General features: G+C 34.3%; 1 protein-coding gene across 3 annotated transcripts in view; it reads right to left on the bottom strand.

Moving 5' to 3' along the window:
* Positions 1 to 25759, bottom strand: part of Prmt3 (protein arginine methyltransferase 3) — a 122150-nt gene that overhangs the window by 66166 nt on the left and 30225 nt on the right. For all 3 annotated transcript variants that reach the window (XM_048788491.1, XM_048788490.1, XM_015477707.2), the window contains exons 8-9: positions 23359 to 23480; positions 12578 to 12677 (exon numbers count right to left, since the gene is read on the bottom strand). In XM_048788491.1, the coding sequence (XP_048644448.1) occupies positions 12578 to 12677; positions 23359 to 23480 (222 nt within the window). The remainder of the gene's footprint in view (positions 1 to 12577; positions 12678 to 23358; positions 23481 to 25759) is intronic.

The raw sequence follows: 25759 nt of genomic DNA, 5'->3' as shown, positions 1-25759 counted from the left end.
AAAGCCAGTATTCTTTGATATCAAATTTAGGTAGTATAAAATGATAGCAAAATATCAACAAAAATGAATCCTAAACACACTTATGTTGTTTTTCTTTACAATATATGAATCTGGAATCAGATATTATATTCAGGGTTTCTAGAGTTTGCTAAAGGGACACACAGGTAAGTTAAAAGAGGAAATAAGAAACTACTCTGAACTTTTATTCTACATTTTTACCTCCCTGTAGATTAACAGATTTCAGACTTAATAACAAATGCAAGAAGCACAAAAAAATTGATCAATGGGTATCATCCAAATAAAAAACTTCTGTGAAAGACTGTTGAAAGGTAAAAAGACTAGCTAAAGGAAGAAAATCTGTTCACGCCTCATATCCAAGAAAGGATTAGTAAAAAGAAAATATTACAGTTAAAATAATCCAATTAGAAAATGAGCAAAACAGGCATTTCTTTGAAGAAGAGATGCTGGTGGCAAACAGATACATAGAAAGATGTTCAAAGTAATTAGCCATTAGTGAAATGCAAATTAAAACCACAATGAGATGTCATGACAAATCTATCAGAATGGCTAAAATAAAAACATAGGGACAGTATCAAGTGATGGCAAGAATGCCAAGAAGCAGGGGTACTTGCAGGTAGGAATGTAAAACAGTTCAGTCCTCTGAAAAACAGTTTGTCACTTTGTTATAGAATTAAACATGTAACTCTCACATGCCTATAGATTGTACTCTTGGGAATTTTTCTGAGAGAGATGAGAATCTATATTCACCCACACAGGAATACTTGTGATAGGCCCAAAGTAGATACCCTTCAAAGATTAAAGCCACTGTGGTATACATACTATGGAATACTACTCAGAAATAAAAAGGAACAAACTTCATATATGCAATGATATGGATGAATCTCCAGGGAATTATGCCAGTTGAAGGAACCAATCTTAAAAGGTCATATATTATATGATTCTGATTTATATAACATTGTGTTTGTTTATTTATTTCTGTAGTGCCAGGGAAGCACTTTACAACTGAGCTACATCACTAACCCCTATAGAATATTGTTGAAATGACAAAAAATTGAACAAGAACAGATTGATGGTTGCCACTGAAAGAATGGAGATTGGAGAAGAGAGGTAGGTATGGCCAAAGGACAATAGGATGGTTCCTTAGACTAATGGAACCATTATGTATCCGACTGATAGCAATATCATTACCCTGACTATGACACTGCACTATAGATTTTCAAGATGTTATATTGAGAGAAATTGGGTGAAGGGTATAAAGGAATTTCTGTATCATTTCTTACAAGTTCATGTGATTATCCACAATGATCTCAAAAAGCTGAATTTAAAAAAATCTGCAACCAAATTGATTAAATGCAATATGAAGACATCACCTAGATTGTAATGTAAACAAATCCAATGTAAAAAAAAAATAACATTTAGGTGACAATCAGGAAAATCTGAACTCAGACTAGATATTAAGGAATTATAGTTTTTCTCTACATGTAATACACAATTGTGACTGCATCAATAATTTAGTTAGGCTTGATAGTAACATAGAATATACTAAAAAAATCCTTATCAGTTAAAGATAGCTTAAAAAAGTGTAATTGTACAAATATTGATAAAACAAAAATGGCAAAATATTGATAACTGCTGAAGCTGTTTGATGAGTGCATAAAGCTACTCCGAACTTTTATTCTACATTTTTACTTCCCTAATAAAATGTTTTATAAATTAAAAACAATAAATGTAGTGCTTCTGTATTTGTAATTATCCCAAGTTATATGTCAAAAATAAATGCAAATTGCTTGGGGTGGAACCTCTGTCCTATAGGCATCAAAGAATTTAACACAGCTAATGTTCCTTGGAAAATATAGTGCATAGCATCAAATACTGCTAAACAGTCGAACAAGCAATAAGCTCCATGAGTAAAACCCAATAAAAACTACAGTTCTCACACCTGCCTGTGAGGGTGCCAGGTGCACAGCAGGCGGGATCGACCTCTCCCCCAGTGGGGCAGACACCCTCCAGATCCTGGCTTTTGGCACAGGACCACCCCCTCTGAGCAGCAGACTACCACTAGAGGTCAAGCCCAGGGCCCACATCCGCCCACACCGACATGTGCAGGACCCAGGTGCACAGCAGGCCCAGTCCACCCCTCCCCAGGCAGGGCAGACACCTGACACCCAACAGAGCCAAGCCTCTGGTGCAGTACCACCCCTTCTGACCAGCAGACTACCAGGGGAGGTCAAGCCCAGCAGCCCAGATCCACCCACTTCAACTTACACAGGAGCCACATCCAGGATGCAGTAGCATTCATTGAGGGACACCAGCAGGGTCTGGAAGCCCAACATCAAGGTGAGGTACAGACAATCTGCACTGGTACTACAAGAATATAGGGAAGAAACTCTAATTTCCCAGATCCACACTGCAAGACAGGAAGACACATAGACAACATGAAAAAACAAGAAAGAAAAGTGCCCCAATCAAACCAGGACACTATAATAACAGAACCCATTGTCAACAAAGTTGATGAAATGTCAGAGGAGTTCAGAAGGTTCATAATTAAAATGATCTGTGAATTAAAGAATGACCTAAATGAACAAATACAGGCAAAAATTGATCACTTCAACAATGAGATAAGAGAGCAAATACAGGAAGCAAAAGATTACTGAGAGAGAGAGAGAGAGAGACTCTGAAAAAAAAAAAACAGTCAGAAATCCATGAAATGAAGGATACAATAAATCAAGTAAAAAACTTAATGGAAAGCATAACCAACAGACTAGATCACTTGGAAGAAAGAACCTCAGATAATGAAGACAAAGTATACAAACTGGAAAATAAAGTTGATCACACAGTGAAGATAGTAAGAAACCATGAACATAAAATCCAAGAATTATGGGACAGCATCAAAAGACCAAAGCTAAGAGTTATTGAGATACAGGAAGGCAGAGTTTCAAACCAAAGGAATGCACAATCTCTTCAATGAGATAATATCAGAAATTTCCCAAGCATGAAGAACGAATTGGAAAACCAAATACAAGAGGCTTACAGGACACCAAATGTACAAAATTACAACAGACTTACACTAAGGCACATTATAATAAAAATGCATAGCATACAGAATAAGGACAAAATTTTAAAAGCCGCAAGAGAGAGGAATGAGATCACATTTAGGGGGAGACCAATTCATATCTCAGCAGATTTTTCAACCCAGACCCTCAAAGCCAGGAGATCATGGAACAACATATACCAAGCTCTGAAAGAAAATGGATGCCAACCAAGAATCTTATACCCAGAAAAACTAAGCTTTAGATTTGATGATGAAATAAAACCCTTCCACAATACACAAAAGTCAAAAGAATTTACAACTAGAAAGCCTGCACTAGAGAACATCCTCAGCAAAATATTCCACAAAGAGGAAATGAAAAACAATGATGAAAATCAGCAGAGGGAGGTATTACACTAAAGGAAAATCTAATCAGGGAAGAAAGCAAGTCACGTTGAATACCAAAAATAAACAAAAATGGCTGGGAATAGAAATAATGTCTCAGTAATAACCCTGAATATTAATGACCTAGATTCACCAATCTAAAGACATAGACTAGCAGATTGGATCAATAAAAAAGACCCAACAATATGCTGCCTCCCATAGACTCATTCATAGGAAAAGACATCCACAGACTGAAGGTAAAGGGTTGGGGAAAATCATACCACTCACATGGACTTCAGAAACAAGCAGGGGTTTCCATCCTCATATCAAATAAAGTATGCTTCAAGCTAAAGTCAATCAAAAAGGATAAAGAAGGACACTACATACTATTCAAGGGAACCATACATCAGCAAGATATAACAATTATAAATATATATGCCCCAAACAATGGAGCGTCTACGTTCATCCAACAAACTCTTCTAAAGTTCAAGAGTCAAACAGACCACAAACAATAATTTTGGGTGACTTAACACACCTCTTTCATCACTAGATAGATCTTCCAAACAAAAGCTGAACAAAGAAACTGCAGAACTCAACAATACAATCAATAACTTAGACTTAACTGACATATATAGAATAGTCCATCCCAACAAGAGAATATACTTTCTTAACAGCAGCACATGGATCCTTCTCTAAAACAGACCATATACTATGTCACAAAGCAACACTTACCAAATATAAAAAAGTAGAGATACTACCCTGCATTCTATCAGATCATAATGGAATAAAATTAGAAATCAATGATAAAATAAGAAATAAAATCCACTCCAACACTTGGAGACTAAATAATAGGCTACTGAATGAACAATGGGTTACAAAAGACATCAAGGAGGAGATTAAAAAACTTTTAGAGGTGAATGAAAACACAGATATAACACAGAAATCTCTGGGACACTATGAAAGCAGTTCTAAGAGGAAAGTTCACTGCATGGAGTTCATGCCTTAAAAGAATAAAAAGTCAACAAATAAATGATTTAACACTGCATCTCAAAGCCCCAGAAAAAGAACAAATCAAGACCAAAAGCAGCATAAGACACAAATCACTAACATACATGATGAAAAATGAAATATCACAACAGACACTACGAAAACAGAAGATAATTAGAAATTATTTTGAAAACTTGTACTCCAATAAAATAGAAAGTATCAAAGACATCGACAAATTTCTAGAGTCATAATTTTCCCAAATTGAATCAGGAAGATATAAACAATTTGAACAGATCAATTTCAAGTGACGAAATAGCAGATGCCATCAAAAGTCTACCAACCAAGAAAAGCCCAGGACTGGATGGATACGTAGCCAAGTTCTACAAGACCTTTAAAGAAGAACTTATACCAATATTCTCCAATTTATTTCAAGAAATAGAAAAAGGCAGCATTTTCAAACTCATTCAATGAGGCCAATATCACTCTGATTCAAAACCAGGCAAAGATACATCAAAAACAGAAAACTTCAGACCAATCTCTCTAATGAACATAGATGCAAAAATTCTCAATAAAATTCTGGCAAACTGAATACAAAAACATATCAAAAAGATCATGCACCACGATCAAGTGAGATTCATCCCAGGGATGCAAGATTGGTTCAACATACAGAAATCAACGAATGTAATTCATCACATCAATAGACTTAAAGATAAGAATCATATGATCATCTCAATAGAAGCAGAAAAAGCATTTGACAAAATACAGCACCCCTTCATGTTCAAAACACATGTTAACTATGGATAACAGGAATGTATCTCAACATCATAATGGCAATCTATGCTAAGCCCCAGGCCAACATCATCTAAATGGAGAAAAATTGAAGGCATTCCCTCTAAAAACTGGAACAAGACAGGTACGCCCTCTTTCACCACTTCTATTCAACATAGTTCTTGAAACACTGGCCAGAGCAATTGGACAGATGAAAAAAACTAAAGGGATACACATAGGAAAAAGAAGAACTCAAATTAGCACTCTTTCCTGATGATACGATTCTATAACTAGAAGACCCTAAAAGTTCCACCATAAAACTTCTACAACTAGTAAATGAATTCAGCAAAGTAGCAGGATATAAAATGAACACCCATAAATAAAAGGCATTTCTGTATATCAGTGACAAATCCTTAGAAAGGGAAATGAGGAAAACTACCCTATTTACAATAGCCTCAAAAAATAAAAAATACTTGGGAATCAACTTAACGAAAGAGGTAAAAGATCTATTTAATGAAAATTACAGAACTCTAAAGAAAGAAGTCAAAGAAGACCTTAGAAGATGGAAAGATCTACCTTGCTCTTGGATAGACAGAATTAATATTATCAAAATGACCATACTACCCAAAGCACTATACAGATTTAATGCAATTCTGATCAAAATCTCAATGACATTCCTCATAGAAATAGAAAAAGCAGTCATGAAATTCATCTGGAAAATAAGAGACCCAGAATAGCTAAAGCAATCCTTAGCAGGAAGAGTGAAGCAGGTGGCATCACTATACCAGACCATAAACTATACTGCAGAGCAATAGTAACAAAACAGCATGGTATTGGCACCAAAACAGACTGGTAGACCAATGGTACAGATTGGAGGATACAGAGACTAACCCACAAAATTATAATTATATTAGACAAAGGTGTCAAAAACATACATTGAAGAAAAGACAGTTTCTTCAACAAATGGTGCTGGGAAAACTGGAAATCCATATGCAACAAAATGAAATTAAACTTGTATTTCTCACTATGCACAAAACTCAACTTAAAATGGATCAAGGACTTAGGAATAAAACCATAGACCCTACGTCTAATAGAAGAAAAAGTAGGCCCACATCTCCATCAAGTGGGATTAAGCCCCAACTTTCTTAATAAGACTCCTGTGGCACAAGAATTAAAAATCAAGAATCAATAAATGGGATGGACTCAAACTAAAAAGTTTCTTCTCCGCAAAAGAAACAATCTGGGAGGTGAATAGAGAGCCTACATCTTGGGAGCAAATCTTTACCCCTCACACATCAGATAGAGCACTAATCTCTAGGGTGTATAAAGAACTCAAACAGTTAATCACCAAAAACCAAATAACCCAGTCAATTAATGGGCCAAGAACCTAAAGAAACACTTCTCAGAAGACGATATTCAATCAATAAATAAAAAATATATGAAAAATGTTCATCATCACTAGCAATTAGAGAAATGCAAATCAATCACTGCAGTCAGAATGGCAGCTATTATGCATACAAACAACAATAAGTGTTGGCAAGGATGTAGGGGAAAAGGCACACATACACATACACTGCTGGTGGGACTGCAAATTGGTGCAGCCAATATGGAAAGCAGTATGGAGATTTCTTGGAAAATTGCGAATGGAACGAACATTTGACTCAGCTGTCCATCTCCTCGGTCTCTACCCAAAGGACTTAAAAACAGCATACTACAGGAACACAGCCACATCAATGTTTACAGCAGCACAATTCACAATAGCTAAACTGTGGAACCAACCTAGATGCCCTTCAATAGATGAATGAATAAAGAAAATGTGACATATATACACAATGGAATATTACTTAACAATAAAAGAGAATAAAATCATGGCATTTGCAGGTAAATAGATGAAGTTAGAGAAGATAATGCTAAGTGAAGTTAGCCAATCCCCCCAAAACAAATGTCGAATGTTTTCTCTGATATAAAGAGGCTGATTCATACTGGGATAGGGAGGGGGAACATGGGAGGAATAGATGAACTCTAGATAGGGCACAGTTGTTGGAGGGGAAGGGAGGGGGCATGGGGTTATAAATGATGGTGGAATGTGATGATCATTATTATTCAAAGTACATGTATAAAGACATGAATTGGTATGAATATAATTTATATAACTAGAGATACAAAAAACTGCTCTATATGTGTAGTAAGAATTGTAATGCATTTTGCTGTCATATATAAATAAAAAAACTATAGTTTTCAAAAGCAGACCTACAAATATGTCAGATACTATAGTTAAAGCATAAAATATGAAATAAGTAGGTTTCTGATTCATAACTATAAGAGAGGCCTGAAGATACTGGTAACAAACAAAGTTCAATGTCTATGGCCATTGAGTTAATGGATAAAACAAAGCCTATTTAACAAATTATGCTTGGAAAACCAGATATCCACATGCAGAAAACTGAAACTCTCTCTCACCTAGTACAGAATTTAACTCAAAATGGATCAAAAGTCTTAATGTAAGACTTAAAATTTCAAAAATTACCAGAAGAAATATAGGGGAAACACTTCACGATACTCACACAGGTAAAAATTTCCTGAATAGTACTCCAATAGGCCAGGAAACATCTCTGCACAGCAAAGGAAACAATCAACAGTATTAAGAGACAATCTACAGAATGAGAGAAAATCTTCGACAACCATTCATCTGACAGAGGACTAGTAACCAGAATACATATTTTAAAAAACTTAACAAAAGAATTAAAAAGTGGGCAAATGATCTAAATAGATAACTTCTCAAAAACAATACAAATGGCCAATAAAAACATTAAAAAATGCTCAGTATATTTAGCCATTAGGGAAATCCAAATCGAAACTGGTCTAGTAACTAACTCATCCACTACTTATACAACATAAAAGTCTGTGTGCTTTAAAAAACTAAACAGCTACATACTGAGATATTATTATGTGATTCTATGTCACCCAGTCAAATGGCCATTATCAAAACGAAAAAAATAACAAATGCTGAAAAGAATGTGGAGGAAATAAAACTTTTATATGTTGTTAGTGGGAATGTAAATTAGCACAATCAGTAGGAAAAACAGTATGAAGGTTCCCCAAAACCTAAAAATAAAACCATCATATGATCCAGCTACTACTCCTAGGTATTTATTCAAAGGAAATGAAGTCAGCAAACAAGAGATATCTGCATACCCATGCTTACTGCAGCACTAATTCACAATAACAAGGATAAGGAAATCAACCTAGGTGCTGGCGCCATTAATGGATGGGTAAAGAAAGTGTGTTATATATGCACAAAGGAGTATTATTCAGCTATAAAGAATAAAACTGTTATTTGCAGAAACATAAATAAAAATGGAAGAAGCAAAATAAGCTAAACACAGAAAGACAGAGTCACTTATTTTCTCTCACATGTGGAAATTTAAAAAAAAAGAATTATCTGAAAATAGAAGAGAGATTATTAGTGAAAGGGGAAGGGGACCTGAGGTAAAGGGAAATGAGGGGTACAAGACAAGGTAGAAGGAAGAGTGGACATGAGCAAAGCGTGATATATGCATGCATGAAAATGTCATACCCATTAAGTTGTGCAATTAATATGCATGAATTATAATATTTTTAAAAATTATGTTAATTATATTCAATAAAAAGAAATTTCCTTTAAAACATAATAATAAAAAATTTTAAAATAAATAAAAAAAGAAAAATGTAAAATTAAAGGCAAGCCTAAATCTGGAAATTCATTAATAGAAAAGGCAAGTAATGATTTATTAAATAACATGCAAACAGCAATGATTTAACTTTTAAAATTACATTCTTATCTAGGAAGGGGTTCCAAAATAAAGAAAAATTCATGAATAGCTGAAGACAAAAGCTATCTACATTAGGCCATGGAATAGTTAGTGGACCACAGTAGAAGGAAACAGATGTATATATCTGCAATATATGATGTCTACATTACTATACTAGATTACAAGTCCATTAAACATCTGTGTCCAATTTTGGAGGGTATGTTCCTTTTTTGTCCTTCCTTGTTGAAAATACTTTTAAAAGGCAACCAAAAACAAAACAAAACAAAAGCTATGCTATAGCTGAAAAATGGCTCATTCTAAATTCTGTATCTTTACTAAACTATGTACATTTTAATTTAAAAATCTGGTCTTTGAAAATGTGGCTAGAGATTGAAAATAATCAAGTATCTACCAATTGCTCATTGTTTCAGCCAAGTAGGACTATCTAAAAAATGTTGGATAAATTTCAGAAAGCATACTTGCCCCTTGTTTAGTTGTACAATTAGTATTTTTCAACTTTTCAACTCAGAAATCCTAATGAAATACCAAAGTATACGGAGGACTTATAGAATTTAGAAAATACCATAAATAATATTTATACTCCACCAAGATGATTAACAATATTCTGGTACAAGCGTTCTTTAAGCCTTAAATGCAAATTTCACTAGAGAACTAAGGGCATTCAGAATTTTGATTGCCATAAATTACAGTGTCTCATGCTCTACCTAAGTCATTTAATACAATGGCTAGATTTTCACTTAACTTATACTTACACAAAAATGCAAAGAAGAAGATAATGCCAATATTTAAGTTACCCCTTTATGGCTAGGAATAAGGGAAGTTCTTGGGTATCCCTTCTTGAATACACTGATCTGATTTCCTTAGTGAAGAGTTTTCGTAAACACCCTAGCTTCCAAACAACCAGCTCCTTTCATCTCATGTGGTGGTGATTCTGTACTCTATATTACCATGACTTTCTGATAAAGACAGATATCACACCTCACTGGCTCTCCAAAGTGAAGGGTGCCCTTTAACATCAGAATCTAACTAGAACAACAGAAATTACAGACTATTTTAAACAGAGGAAAATTAATGCTGGAAGCTGATTACAAAGGGGATAAAAGAAATGTCATCAGGAGAGACAACCAGATCACTGCCATAGGAGTCCAGAACTAAGATCATACAGTGGATGTTGTAACTATGACAGGCCTGACCAGTGGGAACTGAAGTCACAAAAGGAACAGCAACACTAACAGAATTAAAATGAGCAGAGGAATGACTTGGCTCCCTCTTTCTTAAATCTTCCACTTAGAGTTTCCCATTGAGTTCCTAAAACCTAGGGGGAAGAGTCCGCTGTTACTAAAGCCTAGGAAGGCAATGAGTGCTCCATGTAAGTACAGAAGAAAGCAGGAAAAGGGTATAAAATGGATCTGAGGGCAAACAAGTCCAAGACCACTATGACTTTCAATAAAGTTCCTATCATAAAGATATTCTCGTAAGTATGCTCCATCCAGCTAATCTCTCACTTCCGTTGTTAACCAAATGACTCTAAGACTTCAATTGCACATTAATACTTATGGATCATCTTTCAGATTTTTAAAGAAAAACTCCAAGAAAATCAATATCTAGAAGCGTAATTCTGCCAGGCAGGATAAGAATAATCCAACTAGTTAGATTTATAAAAATGTTCAACTGAGGTAACAGGCAATTTGTTCTCGCCTCTTTGCTTATAAAGTCTAACTTGACTAATATAATAGATGCATTTTGCAAGAAAAATAAAACAGTCCCTAGAGAAATGATGCCAGACAACTTTTAGCATAAGTTATTTGAAACTACTTCCAAGTAAATGTTTCAACTGTGTTTTCTCCAAAGCATCTGTTTGGCATGGTCTTTAAAGAGATGTTGGAATTGTTAACTATTGATTCAATTTGTATCTTCTCATTCAACTCTAAAGTGCTGATACAAATTCTTTGGCATGATCATGAAGAATAAAAATATTGTTATTAAGAACTGGTATTTTAAAAAAAAATCACAGAGAAAAGGGAACTCATACACTTTTGGTGTAAGCAAGTACAGTCATTAAGGAATAGTATGAAGGTTTCTCAAAAAACTAAAAATAGAACTATCACACAATGGAGCTATCCCACTGCTGGGCATATATCCAAAGGAAACAAAATCAGTACATTCAAGAGATACCTGTACTCCATGTTTACTCGTTTACTATTCACAATACCTATGCATGAGTAAGGAAGACGTATATGCACACAACGGAATGCTATTCAGTCATAAAAAAGAATGAAATCCCATCATTGTGGCAACATGGATGGAACTGAAGGACATTATGTCAAATGAATGAGTCAGGTACAGATAGACAAATACCATATCTTCTCACTCACTTGTGGAAACTTAAAAAATTCACTTAATTTAAGCAGAGAGTAGAATAGTGGTCTCTAGAGGCAATAAAGGGTAGGGGAGATGAGGAGTACAAACAGGTTGGTACCTAATACAGTTAAATAGGTAGAATGAATACTAGTGTTCTGTAGTTCAGTAGGGTAATTATAGCTTACAATAACTTATTATATATCACCACAAAGAAATTATGAATGTTTGCAGAGATGGAAATGCTTCTAATTACCATTACATATTGTATACATTTGTCAAATTACCACAATGAGTTCTATAAAGATGGACAATCAGAAAAAAATAAAGAAAAAAACTCATTGCACTACTTCACATATAATAAAGTACCTGCCAAGAACAGGGATTACACTTGGCTCTAAACTACAATGAACTACTATGTTAAATTAGAACATTTCAAGAAATCCCTAAAATTTCTACTTTGCTAGGATTTTTACCATGTATACTTAAAAAATTTATAGAAAATTATAAAGTAAAACTTGTTTGTAAGTTTTTTGATAAATTTGTTTCATGAAAACATATGTAAAAAACAGAGCTTTAAAAGAAAAAAACTCTCCAAAATTTAAGAAATCTTTGCCTATTGGAAATTCTCTTATATCTTCATCAAACTGGCATAACAAAAAGTCAAATTACTTGGTAAATACCATGAATTTTAATTTATATGCATTTCAAAATAAATACTCTGCCTTGACTCATGATTTCAATTGTAATCTAGAGCTATGTAACATACTCAAAATTTACTATTTTAATAATAGCAGTATATTACATTTTATGTGATAAAGGACACTGATTAAATAGACTAATGGATCACAAAGATAGAACATCTGGCATGATAGTAATACTGAAAATATCATGTGAATTTTGATGCAATAGTCTAGAACATCTTTATTAGTCCTTGTAAACTTTCAGGCAAATATTTAGGTCTTCATAAATTTAGAAAGTAGAAAAATAGTAATTTTCAAATTATGATTTTAAAGGTAAAAATGTAACATTCTTTTATAAAAAGATAATGAATGGAGAGTAAGTGCTACTTTAGAATAAACTATCATATTGTTGCTATTTTTAAAATACTATCATCATTCTGTCATTTTTCAAATATAATTTAATGCAACAAAACTGCAAACTTATTTATTACTTCTCTATTTTACCAATGGAAGTAGCTTTTACTATGAACACTCACCATCCACTCAGATATAATAACATCCACTTTTTCTACAGGAAGATGAACTTCTTCAATTCTTCCTTTAATTAGTATGATAGTATCTTCCAGTTTATTCAATCTGAAAATTATCATAATAAATTGTATTAGGATGTGAAAAAGATTCTGGAAGCTAGTTAAATTACATAAAATTTTTGCCAACTATTCATATTATTTTGAGGAACAAAAAAGTATGTTCAGAGTTGATTTATCCCCTACGTCTTAAAATTACTGTTTGGTCACTCCAGGAATGCCCAAAAATGCCTCTGGTTAATTTTGGCAATACACAGTACTCATAAGGAAATCTTCAGCCTGCGAAAATTCTCAATGTTATTAAGAATACATGCTTTTATATAGATCTTAATAGCATCCAACATTTTCCTGTGAAATTTTTCCCTTGGAAAGTCATATACATTAAATATCCTTCCACCATTGAACTTGGGTGATCCTAAGGAAATTTAGAGACAGAATTTTAATTCTGATGATTGTGTCTTAATAAGGAAAAAAGGGAGTGTGGCGGAGACAGACCAATACTGACATTAAAAGTTGGTACAGAAGAAAGTAATTTGTCATAGTGGTGAGGAAATGAGAAGGCAGAAGCCTTTACATTAACGTCCAGGTCCTCTCACACTTGTCAGCTAAGTGACCTTCACTAAGCATTTTAAATAATTTCACTGGGCCTGTGTGTTCACAATAAAAGAGAATGACATACCTGCCCTACTTACTTCACAGGCTTTGGGGGATCAGATATTTGTAAAAGTTATGTATACATCTCAAGCACTATATACTATATAAATATATTTGTAAAAAACTTAAAATCCTCTCCCAAATTATTGGACCTTACCCAATGGCAAACATTAGATGTTTTTATGTTTAATCATAAGGTTAGCCCATATTTTCCAACATCTCTTCTGCTATTTGAAACAAAGAGATAACTTAAGGAAACTAAAGTAAGGCTAAGTTTTTCCTTTTCTTTTTTTTGCCAAGGAGATACCCATCCCCAACTTCATCAAGGCATTATGTACACACAATTATATGCATTCATTTTTAAGGATACATTATATTGAATTTTGAAAAACACTGACATGTGCATGCCTGCCACCACATCTATAGAGATTATTTCCATTTCCCTGAAAAGATCCAGAAATACTCCTTCTCAGAAAATCCTCCCATCTACAACCACTGATTTTTTTCTCTTTCATCACCTATTAGATTAATTCATATTTTATAGAGGTCTGTGGTTACAGGATCATACTAAATGTACCCTTTTGTGCCTGCTATCTTTCAATATATAAGATACATTTTAGATTTGTGTATTTTTTGTGTGTATCAGTAGTTTGCTTCCTATTATTAGTGAGTATTCTACTGCATGGATAAACTACAATTTTGTTTACCCACACCTATCGATGGAATTCTGAATGGTTTCTAACTTTGGGGTCTAACTGAATAAAGCTTTATAAACACTGGGGTACAAATAGAATCACTGTACCAAATGGTAGTATATAACTAACTTTTTAAGAAAATGCTCATTTGTTTTACAGAGCACGTATATAATTTTATATTCCTAATATGTGCATTCCTGTCTTCACATGCCTGTAATACTTATTAATGTTCATCTTTTAAATTTTAATTGTTCAGCAAGATCCCAAGTACAAGATAAACTGTACCTTCCTAATAACCAATTATTGTTTTATGTGCTTGCTGGCTATATTCCCACATTTACTTTTCTTCATATTTTTACCAGATCAGTATCTATTGAAACAGTACTGAAAAATTTTGTTGGCATGATATCATTAACCAACCAATGGAATTACTTTGGCATCTGTCAAAAACCAACCATCTAAGTGTGGATTTATTTCTGGACTTTGAATTCTGCACCCACGCTGACTGCTGGAGGGATTCATACACTCTTTTCAGCAGCACTCAACTTTTTCTTCAACAGAAAGCTTTGGCTTTATAACAACTTAATGATTCGAAGATAAACATCCAGACTAACACAAAGGTGATATTCCAATCCTGTGCTCTTCTGGCTTGCTCAACAGGCCAAGGTGAGGGGAGAACACGATTTGCCATTTCTAGTTAGCTTTTCTGGAGGCCCTCACTTATCTGCAGTACAATTCAGACTATAAATTCACAGACTGTGTTTCAGAAAAAAGGAATTAATGGGAGGAAAGAAAACAGAGGGGGACAAAACAATAACCAGCCCAATAACAGGGGCTATTCAGATGATTTTTGAAAAAGCATGTGAAAGAGAATAATTATGTGGGATGTCTATGAAGGAATTATTAACAAGCTTTGCAGTGAATATTTTAAATCCTACTGTTCATTAGGGGTTATACAGGCATATTGTATTCCTAAATGATTACAGAAAACAATAACATGAATAATATCTGAGAAATACATAGCAGGGAGATACTGACCAAGGTCAGAAGACAGACTGTGGAGAAAGAAATTAAAATAGCTGATCTTGGGGGACTGGTTGGTGGGGGAACATTTATCTCCCAGGTGAATTTTCTATTTAAAGTGACTTAATATCCTTGCAGCATCCTGGGAGAAGGTTGAAAATAATAACAATAAACTTTGATATATTTTAATTTTTAGTGTGTTTTGTGTTCTTTATAGAAATACAACTGATTTTTATATTATTTATGTATTCAGTATACTGATAGTTTTATTACTGTATTAACTTGTTTTTAGCTTTTCTTCCTAAGATCTACATTTATAAACACAGCATTTTGAGTAAGAACAGTTTTGTTTCATTTCCAATTCTTAAATTTTTCTTTTTATCATCTCATTGCATGAGCTAGGACTTAAAGTGTTAGATAGGAGAAGTGATGGCTTGTATTCCTGTCTTGTTCTTGAACTTAAGAGAATGCTTTCAGTAGTTTATCAAGATGTTATAGGTTCTGGGCTGGGATGTAGCTCAGTGGCAAAGCGTCTGCCTTGCATTCGCAAAGCCCTGGGTTCGACCCCCAGTTCCAAAAAAAAGACAAAAAAAAGAACCCCACCAAGATGTTATAGGTTCTATTTTCATAGATACTATATGTAATTTTAGGACATTATAGCTCTTGTTTTCTAAGGTTTTAAATACACAGCAGATATACTGAATAGGTAATGAATTTTACCTGCAAATATTGAAATGATCTCAACAGATTTTTCTAGTTGATATTCTCATATTTAATCAACTTTGTATTCCTGGGAGAAACTACCTTCCAATATATTACCCTCATAGCTTGTTTTCTTTCTTCCTCATTTTTTTTTTTCTCGGTGTTAAGAGGCTGAATCCAGAGCTTCCTGCACACTAAGCACACATTCTACTAATGACTATACTCTCAGCTCATGTTTTTTAAAATATTTTTTTTACTTGTCAATGTACCTTTACTTTATTTATATGTGGTGCTGAGAATGGAACCCAGGTGCCTCATACATGCTAGGAAAGCACTCTTCCACTGAGCTACAACCCCAGCCCTCAGCCCATATTTTAATTAGGATTCTCATATACATGTTCATGAATGAATAACCTGTGATTTTTCTGCTCTACTGCCTTAAAATGGTTTTGTTATCAGGGGCCCCATATATTGATGATTTATTCTTTAAAAAAAAATTTTTTTTTTGTTTTCTGTGTTTTTTAAAAAACGTTTTCTTTTAGTTGTAGATGAATACATATCTTTATTTTTTATTTATATGTTTTTATGTGGTGCTGAGGATCAAACCCAGGGCCTCATGCATGGGAAGCAAGCGCTCTACCACTGAATCACAACCCCAGCCCTGATGACTTATTGACAAAAATGACATGCAAGTAGAAAGGAAAGAAGGATCAGGACAAATAGTTCATTTACACAGAATCTAAAAGTGGAAAAATGAGAGAACAAACCTGAACCACTACTTCCTAAACAAAAGTCCATGGTTGTAGATTATAGACATAGGTGTAAAAGGCCCAATTATAAATCATTTATAAATAAATACACTCTCTACAACCTCAGAATAGGTAAGTATTTCTTACTCAAATCACAAATAATGACAATAATAAATAAGAATGTTGCTAAATAAGAACTGAGAATTTTAGTTCATCAAAAGATAATACGAAGACAGTGAAGATAATCAAGAATAAGACTTTTGTATTACAAAAAATCCATATACAACTCAACTCCAAAATATGTCATAGATTATCCACAGATAAAGAAGAAAAAGACACAACTCAAAAGAAACCTAAACATAAGGAAATGAAAATGGCCAATAATCACATGAAAAGGTAATCAATCTCATTAGCAATTACAGAAACAAAAATTAAAATTGCAGTGTGTTACTGCTACATAAGCAATTAGAAAATGTTTAAAAGGTGGAGTATAACAAACACAACTATTATAAACTACTTGTTTAAGTATATATTGGTATGTCTACTTTAGAAAGTAGGCTGGCAACACACAGGAAATTGAAAGACATATGTAACCTAAAGGCTGCAATTGTACTTGTAAGAATATACCCCACAGATGTTTGCATCAGGGCACATGTACAAAATGTTCATAATAGAATTTTTTATAGTTACCCATCTGACAGAGAAAGGGAAGTAGATGTGGGTAGGATTCTGAAGTGGTAGCATTGTTCTATCTCTTGCCTTGAATAATGGTTATCACATATGTATTTATTTTATTATTTATGCATACTTATGTATACTAATGCCCACTTATGCTTTTGTTGATATCTGTTATATTTCATAGATAAAAGAAAAATGCTTACATTTGAGTTTTCAAAAGGTATTTATAAAACCCTGGTGAAATTACTACAGTTACTTGTTATTTACTAAAATAATTTTAAAGACTTTAACAAATATATATATATACTTCAAAGAAAAACAAAAAGCACAGTTCTTAAAAGAGAAAAAATATTCCATTGCCTAGAAATACCTTCTGAATGGTTTTGCTGCAACAAGATCTGTGTTGTGTAAAAGGCCATCTGCTCAGGCTGTTTACTGCCTACTACAAGTCATAATACTACTTGCATAAGTAATTACTTGTTGTTCAAATATAAATAAAAAGAAAGATTATGATTTCAGAGAAAACGGGAAAAAAAGACAAAGCCCAACAATTCCCAATAATATGGATTACAATAACTCAACGAACATCATCCACATAGATAACTTCTTTCATAAAACTGTTAATCTTTATTACCATGTGATTTTTTTCCCATTCATGAAAAACTATAGATTTTACTCAGTTTTCTCATGTGGCTGGTCATAAAACCATACTTCAGCACAAAAACATCCTAAATAAATCCTATCTTTGGAAATACCTGCTAAAAAACAAGCATAGCTTTTAATCTATAGAAATGACATTGCAATAAAAAGGCTATTTTAAATAATTCTCATAACTAAACCAAAAAACAACTTTTTCTGAGTGGAAATTTTGTTAAAACAACACACACTTTCCTATCTTTATTTCCTGTCTTAAAAGTAGCAATTTAACTTCATGATACAAGGAACATCACCATGATTAATTGTCTTGTACTATGCATGCGGAGATAAAAGACACTGTTCATGCACTTAATAATATCGTCTAAGGGAGAAGGAACCATTAATGGCATAGGGCACTAATGGAGCTCATATAGCAAACCCTTAACCAGGTAGGTGACACCTGAATTTGACAGGAAAAGACAGCATCACAAAGATCTATGTAGGTCTGGGAGTGGGCATGGTCATGTGCATGTACACTACTGCCTGTGCGTCTATATGGGAGAGAAACAGCAAATTTGAAGAACTGTAATAATTAGCATGACTACAGCCAGAAGAGGTCGTACGCAGGGACAATGTTGGGAGGTATTCTGAGAGATGCTAATGAGTCCAGATTTTACTTAGACAATGGAACACAAGAAGATAGACAAGCAAACAATAAGAAGTATCATGGAGTTCACACAATGAACACCTAATCAAGTGGCATTAAAAGTTAGTCACAGCTGGGCACAGTGGTTTACACCTATAATTCCAGCAACCTGGGGGACTGAGGCAGAATGATCCCAAGTTTGAAGCCAGCCTCAGCAACTTAATGAGACCCTGTCTCAAAATAAAAAATAAAAATGGCTAGAGATATAGCTGAGTGGTAGAGTACCCCTAAGTTCAATCCTTAGCAACCAATAAATAAATACATAAAGAGTCATAAAACAATTCTAAAGTTAACCTAAAAGAATAGGTGGATGACAATGACTTTTTTTTTAAAGAGCACATGAAAGGGAGGAAAGGAATACTCTAAGAGATTTAAAAATACACAAGTTTAATATTACTTTGTTTTCAGTTCAGTATATCATCAAAGTTCACATATTTCTATTTTCTCTCTTCAGCACAGTGAAATGACAGAAAAATATAAATGCACAGATTTTGGAGGATACCAAAAACCAAAGATTCTGATAAGTTAGTAAGAAAATAAAGAAATGAAAAACCTGTGAAGGAGAATTGACAAATCTGTGAAGGAGGACTCAGTGCCCAGTGAACACATCAGAAAAGATTATTATGGATGTGGGAGCCAAAAAGTGACAAAGGAACTAAAAACTTATTGGAAGAATTATGTCCTGACCAAGTCTCCCTTTTTTCCTCTCAAAGAGAAAAAACAAACCCATACTAGCGATCTTTACTAAAGAATCTAGTCCTCCATTCGTAAATAGAAACAAAAAGTAAAGATCTTTAACCATAAAGCAGGGGACAAACGTATGCATATTTCATGGAAAATAGGCAGATAGAAACATAGGTCCTAGACCTGGACCCAAAACAAGGCTATTTCATGAGCTTCCCCCTCCCAAGTATATATCACTGGTATTTACTTTTTTTTTTTGTATGAGCAATTGATCCCAGGAGCACCGAACCACTGAGCCACATCCCCAGTGGTTTTATATTTTATTTTGAGACAGTATCTTGCTAAGTTGCTTAGGGCCTCACTAAATTGCTGAGGCAGGCTTTGAACTTGTGATGCTCCAGTGTCTCAGCCTCCCAAGTTGCTGGGATTATAGGCATGTGCCACTGTAGCCAGTCTGGTATTTACATGTGTGTAGCTATGAAATTACTAATACTGAGGACATTTATTGTTTGAAATGAGCAACAACTCAGCTTTAAATGTAATGAAAATGTTACTGGAGTCCTATGCCAGAGGCCTATCTGTTGGGGTCCCAACAAATCAAGCCCAAAATCAAATGGAAAAAGTAATGGTAAAAAGCAGCAAAGGAACTTTAATATAGCTACACCATAGGTAAAGGGGACTGAGCATTTCCAGTCCTGTCTTTGAGGACATGAGCTCCATATTATACAGATAAGGGGACCCAAAGTATGCACAGTCAAGCATTCTTGGTCAAAAGGGGGTCTAATTGATCATTACCTCAGGATTGGTCAGGTGGTGCCTTATCAGTGGTGATAAGAAAGTTGCTGTTGCCTGGGGATTAGTTTCTACTCATCATAAAAAACTTAAGTGTAATAAGAATTGTAATGCATCCCACTGACATTTATTTGTTTAAAAAAATCAATTAAAAAAACAAACAACAACAAAAAAAACCTCTATGGATCAGACCTGTTGTTCCTGGAATCCAAGATGAACAACTCAAGAAGCTAGATGCAAAATGGAGTCAGAGGTGCCAAGTTTTTATACATTTGTAGGCCCAGGGGAAGAGTCAATGTTTTGAGCAAAAGCAGCCTCTAAGTCCTTGTTAAAAAAAAAATACTAATGAAAAGGAACATTTGGATTCAAGCAGAGACAATGGGTTTTCAGGCTTTGGTGATGGTGGTTAACCTGTCTTGAGATGTGATAGGTGTCATGTGATATGGTAGGTATCAGAAATTCATTAATTTATTCACTCAGAGTAAGTATTTACATTGAATGCCTACCATGTGCCAGATGGTTGGGATGCATCAGTAAAAAGAGAAAATTCCCTGCCCTAACCTTGAGAAGCTGATATTTTAGTACAACTGACTTTTGTATGGATTTAATTTCCTATGACTTAATGCTCTTAAGACCATCAGGAAAGATACCAAAATGTCAACAATAATCTCTGACAGTAGGATCATAGGTCATTTTTAGTTTCTTTTTCATCATCTCTTATACATACATCTTATACATCTCAGAAAACATCCTTCTTTTCCTTTCTTCCTTTTTTTTTTTTTTTTTTAATTTAAAAGGGTAGAATTGGGTAGAAACATAGGTATCACTCTACCACAGGGAGCATTGGGAGGTGAAGACAAAGTAGAAACAACTCAAGAAATTATTAAGAGCAGCTTTATCCATTCAAATAAGAGATACAGAAATATTAATAAAGATATGGATTTGTGAAACATCAAGGATGGAACATGGCAGATTTGAGAAACATTAAGGACTCTCAATTAAAAGAATTATGTCTCCAACAGATATGCTGGGTAAAGGAGAAAGAAAGATCAAGTAAGAATCCCAGGTTTTTAATTTGGATCTGTGAGAAGAGTTAACATAGGAGATCTGCCCTACTATGTTATCCCCATAGGCATGGCAATGATTGATCAATCTTTAAGAGAGCTCTTAGAACATTCAACATCGTTACTGGGTAACAAATGATGTTATTAGCCTAAAGCAGTGGGTCTAAATAAACAAGAATGACTATATGTTTAAAAGTAAACAGAAGATTCATGATACACACATGGTGTCTGATTCAGATCTGTACTATGGCTGGTCACATGTCAGATTTATACCTACATGAATAGCACTCTTTGAGAACTAAAGACACTAAGACTCAGCAAACTTCTCTGGGTATTAAGATCTCATGTGTCTTGAGATTTGAAGCTGGGGTGTAAAGACGGATGTCTTGAAGTATGTCTGTGACTTCTTAGCCTATGGGTATCTTTTTACCTGCTATTCCTGCACTGTAAACTTTGCTATAATAAATCTTAGCCCTCATCAGTGTTCTGTGAAAAGCAAGCCTTTTTGTTTTCGATAGGCCAACATTTTGTACTGTTTCTTCAGAAATGTTCTGCTGTGCCGTTTTTATGTTGTGAAATAGTAGCTATTTTCATATAGTTCATATGCATCTCTCCTTTTCCTTCCATTTGAAATAGTAAAATTCACATTGTGGGGCAAAATAAATTCTGTTCTTCTGTTTGTGAACAGACTTTTAAAAGACTATGCAGGAAACAATTTATTGCTAAGACCTCCAATTACTGATTCATCAGTCAGTGAGAAGGTAGTATAGCATACTTATTTCAGCATTTGGAATCATATGACTTGAATTCTAATTTTGGCTCTTTCATTAATTGGCTTTATAAAAATGGGTAAATTACTTCTTTAAGCTTGGTTTCTTCACTTATAAAATAGGGTTGTTTAAAACAATCTTTTCCTAAGATTGTTTTAAAATTTTAATTCCTTTATGGTGCTTTGCAAAGTGGCTAGCATGTAATTCCTTAATGTTAGCAGTAATTATAAGGTTGTTAGTTAATAGTAGTACAACCACCATCCACATGTATAATACTATAGAATTGGTTTGGAACATACAACAATAGAAAACAGTTAATAGTAGTAGTTGTATGTGAGGCTTGGCATCAATGCCTCAAAAAATACATTTGGTTATTTTTTTTAAAATGATCATTTATTACAACTATCCTGTCAAAATTAAACTTTTCTGTATTCTGTTTTACAATTTCTATTCTTCTGTGATATAAAAGGTCAAGCTTTAGTTTCATTTTGTACTCTACTCTCTTGAACTCTTTTCTCATATTTATCTGTTCTTGCATATTGGGCCTTTCTGTAACTATCATTAATAAAACAACTCTTCTGATTAACAGGTTGTAAACTGTCTTTCTTATGAGTATATAAGCCAATTGTAAAATCAATTATGACTGATTAACCTAAGTACTAAAATTAAGTGTTAGGGGATAAACTAAATCCACTTTGCCTTACTTGTAAGCCATTGTGGAACTTACGTAAGAAAAAAAAGTAAAAGGGCTAATATTGTTATGAAAGAAGGAGATATCTCTCTTAGCCTTATTATTCTAGACAAAAGCTTTACTAAAACAGTCTGTATTTGATAGCTACTACAGACAAGAAAATCTATTGAATATTTGCTAAAGAAAATATTATGACATAAATATTTAGTTAGGGGATTGGGTTGTGATTCAGTGCTTAAGGGTTTGCCTAGCATGTGTGAGACACCGGGTTCAATCCTCAGCACCACATAAAAATAAATATATAAATAAAGGTAGTGTGTTCATCTACAACTAAAATATTAAAAATAAATATTTAGTTACTTAGAGAGTCCTCTGTCAATATCACCACAAATATCAGTAATTTCTAATTTTATTTTTATGTTTAAAGGGTACTGGAGATTGAACCCAGGAAAGCTTTAACACTGAGCTACATACTCAGTCCTTTTATTTGGAGACAAGGTCGTGGAAAGTTGCTAAGGATCTTGGAAAGTTGCTGAGGCTGGCCTCAAACCTGCATCCCATCTTCCTTAGCCTCCTGGTTTGCCAGGATTACACATATGCACCACCACGCCCAGAGGTAATTTCTAATTTTCTATTAGAATTAGCCTATCTATGGCCATAAGTAAAAAGGGAAAAAAATATAAAAATAATTCTCATCCTTGAAAACATTACCCAGCACCACTCAATTCAAAAGTGACTAGCTTAATCCAATTTAAAATCTTATTATTCTAGACAAAAGCTTTACAGTCTGTAACAGTCTATATTTGATAGCTACTACAGACAAGAAAATCTATTAAATAATTGTCCAATTTTAGAACAAATTTGCAAGCCTTAAAAATATATCTACCTTATGATATCCATTGCCTGGTAAAGTATTTCAGATTGATCAACTCCAAGAACTTTCCTTGCCCCAGCTTTAGCAGCAAACATAGAGAGAATTCCAGTTCCACATCCAACATCCAACACCACCTGGGGTAATAAAAAAAAGACATTATCACAAAGGTCTTCTAGTTCAAACTCTATTCATACAATATGGTGTTTCTGGGTAGATACAGAATATGATAAAAATTTTAAAGTTCACTGTTCAAATATGGTATTTTCTCCTTAAGGAAACTGAAGATATTACAATGGGTTGTTTTAAATTAGTAACAATATAATGGCCATAGTCTATTACTATTAGGCAAAACATTGCTAAATTTAAGAGATATTAAACAAGTAATTTCTATAGACTTCTTGATAAAAAATTATTGTTTTCAATTTCCTTTTTGTCCATATGTTCAAAGTTAGGCTCAGTAATTCTAAATTTAAAAAAATAAAACTTTTTCAACTTTGAGTGGAAATAATTAAGCAAAACAGTCTGGTCCCATACAATTTAATAATCATTATAAAGAAATCAAGAATGTAGAAAATGACCATTTCCCCCCCATCTCCCAAACTGAATATCTTATTTTAACAGAACAAATACAACAACCATAGGAGGGAAAAAAAGCCTCTGCAGAATTCAGTAACTTGAAGATTTAGGTTATAAAAATGATATTCCATTATTAGTGAAAGAAAGTATTTAGAAGATCTGAAGTTTAAGATGATTTGAAAGTAGGTGGGAAGTAATTATTTCTAAAATCAAGAATTTTATGTTTTTCTTGGAATAGTACATATTGAAACCTGCTCAGGTCACAGTAAAAATAAAAACAAGTCACCCAGGAAACATATTAAACAAAACAACACTTGGAAGTAAACTATCCTGTGAAACTACTGAAAACCTTAGTGCTTTAAATCTTTCATTATCAAAGCTCTAAAAAAAATCCTATATGCTTGTCCTAAATACAAAGTTATTATAGTGCCCTTCTAATGTAAGTATAGAGTAAGCACTGCTAAGTGCATCAACTAATAAGACCAAATCTCTGTCTTAATGATACATGCAAACTTCTTGGAGAAATGAACAATGAATAAATAAAAGAATATAAAATGTTAGAAATGTTATAAAGAAACATTGAGTAAAGTCAAGGTTAAAGCAGAGGAAAGGGCATATAACCCTTTAAACTTTTAGTCAGCTCTGGGAATACTTTTTAAAATATATATTTTTAGCTATACATGAACACCATAACTTTATTTATTTATGTGGTGCTGAGAATCGAACCCAGTGCCTCACACATGCTCGGCAAGTGCTCTACCACTGAGCTACAACCCCAGCCCCTGGGAATACTTTTTGAATATGTGTAAGCAGAGAACTGAAAGACTTAAAAGAGTGTGTCATGCAAAGATCTGTGGAAATACATTCCAGCCATGGAAAGAATGATATTTAATACAAGGCATAAGATCCCAAGCAAAGCAAGATGGCCCATACGGCTGAGCTTGGTGGGAAAGAGGTCACTTGGAGGTGAGGGCAGGGATTGGTAGGGGAAAAATCACATGGAGCTCTGGATTTTTTATTCTAATAGTAAGTAACAAAAAGAACAACATATCTGTAAGAATTTATTATACTGCTGACCAAGTATTTCATTTTTATCACTAGGTTATATATTCACGTAGGTTTAAAAAATACATTTCTTATGTATCCTTCAAGAGATTTTTATGTATTTAAGAATCTACTACAGCTGCTCCTGCACAGGAATCCTGGCTGCTGTGTCCACACAGGTCCCCTGGCCTCAGCATCTGAACAGGACCCTTGGCCACCTGCCCACGTGGGAACCCTGGCCGGCCGCTGATCTCGTGTGGCTACACATCTATCAGCTTGGGGCTCCCCTGGTCACTACATCTTGGGCACTGCAACCAATGCCATAGTTGCCTACACCTGGGAACACTGGACAGGGTCTGGAGACAGCCGCCAGCCACAACACTGCATTCCACAGAGCTGCATCTCCAAACATGCTGCCCAACACCACTGCCCGGTTGGACCTCTGAAAGCAGCTGCCTCCATCTTGGGACACTTTTGTCACCAACTTGGGTTATCGCTGCTACTGCCATCGCCATCTTCATTTGTGACAACTCACAGCTTGGGATACCAGATGGGGCCTAGAAGCAATATCAAGGTACCTATAGTCCCCCCGACTCCCCCCTCTCCCTGCAGCCACAAAACCAGCACAGTGCTTGCAGCTACATGGCCAGTCCTTAGCTTACAAAACCTGGTCCTGATCTGCCCCAAACAAAACAGCTCTCCACAATAGGTGTGTGCTGGCCTGTGAGAGAGAGGTTCCTGATTCGGAAGTAGAAAGGGAGGAGATGAGATAGTTAAGAGACTAAATTAGAGA

This window comes from Marmota marmota, unplaced genomic scaffold, assembly GCF_001458135.2.
Source record: "Marmota marmota marmota unplaced genomic scaffold, marMar, whole genome shotgun sequence".
NCBI classification, from domain to species: domain Eukaryota; kingdom Metazoa; phylum Chordata; class Mammalia; order Rodentia; family Sciuridae; genus Marmota; species Marmota marmota.
The sequence above is the reverse complement of the archived record's forward strand: the minus strand, read 5'-3'. Positions and strand labels throughout refer to the sequence as shown.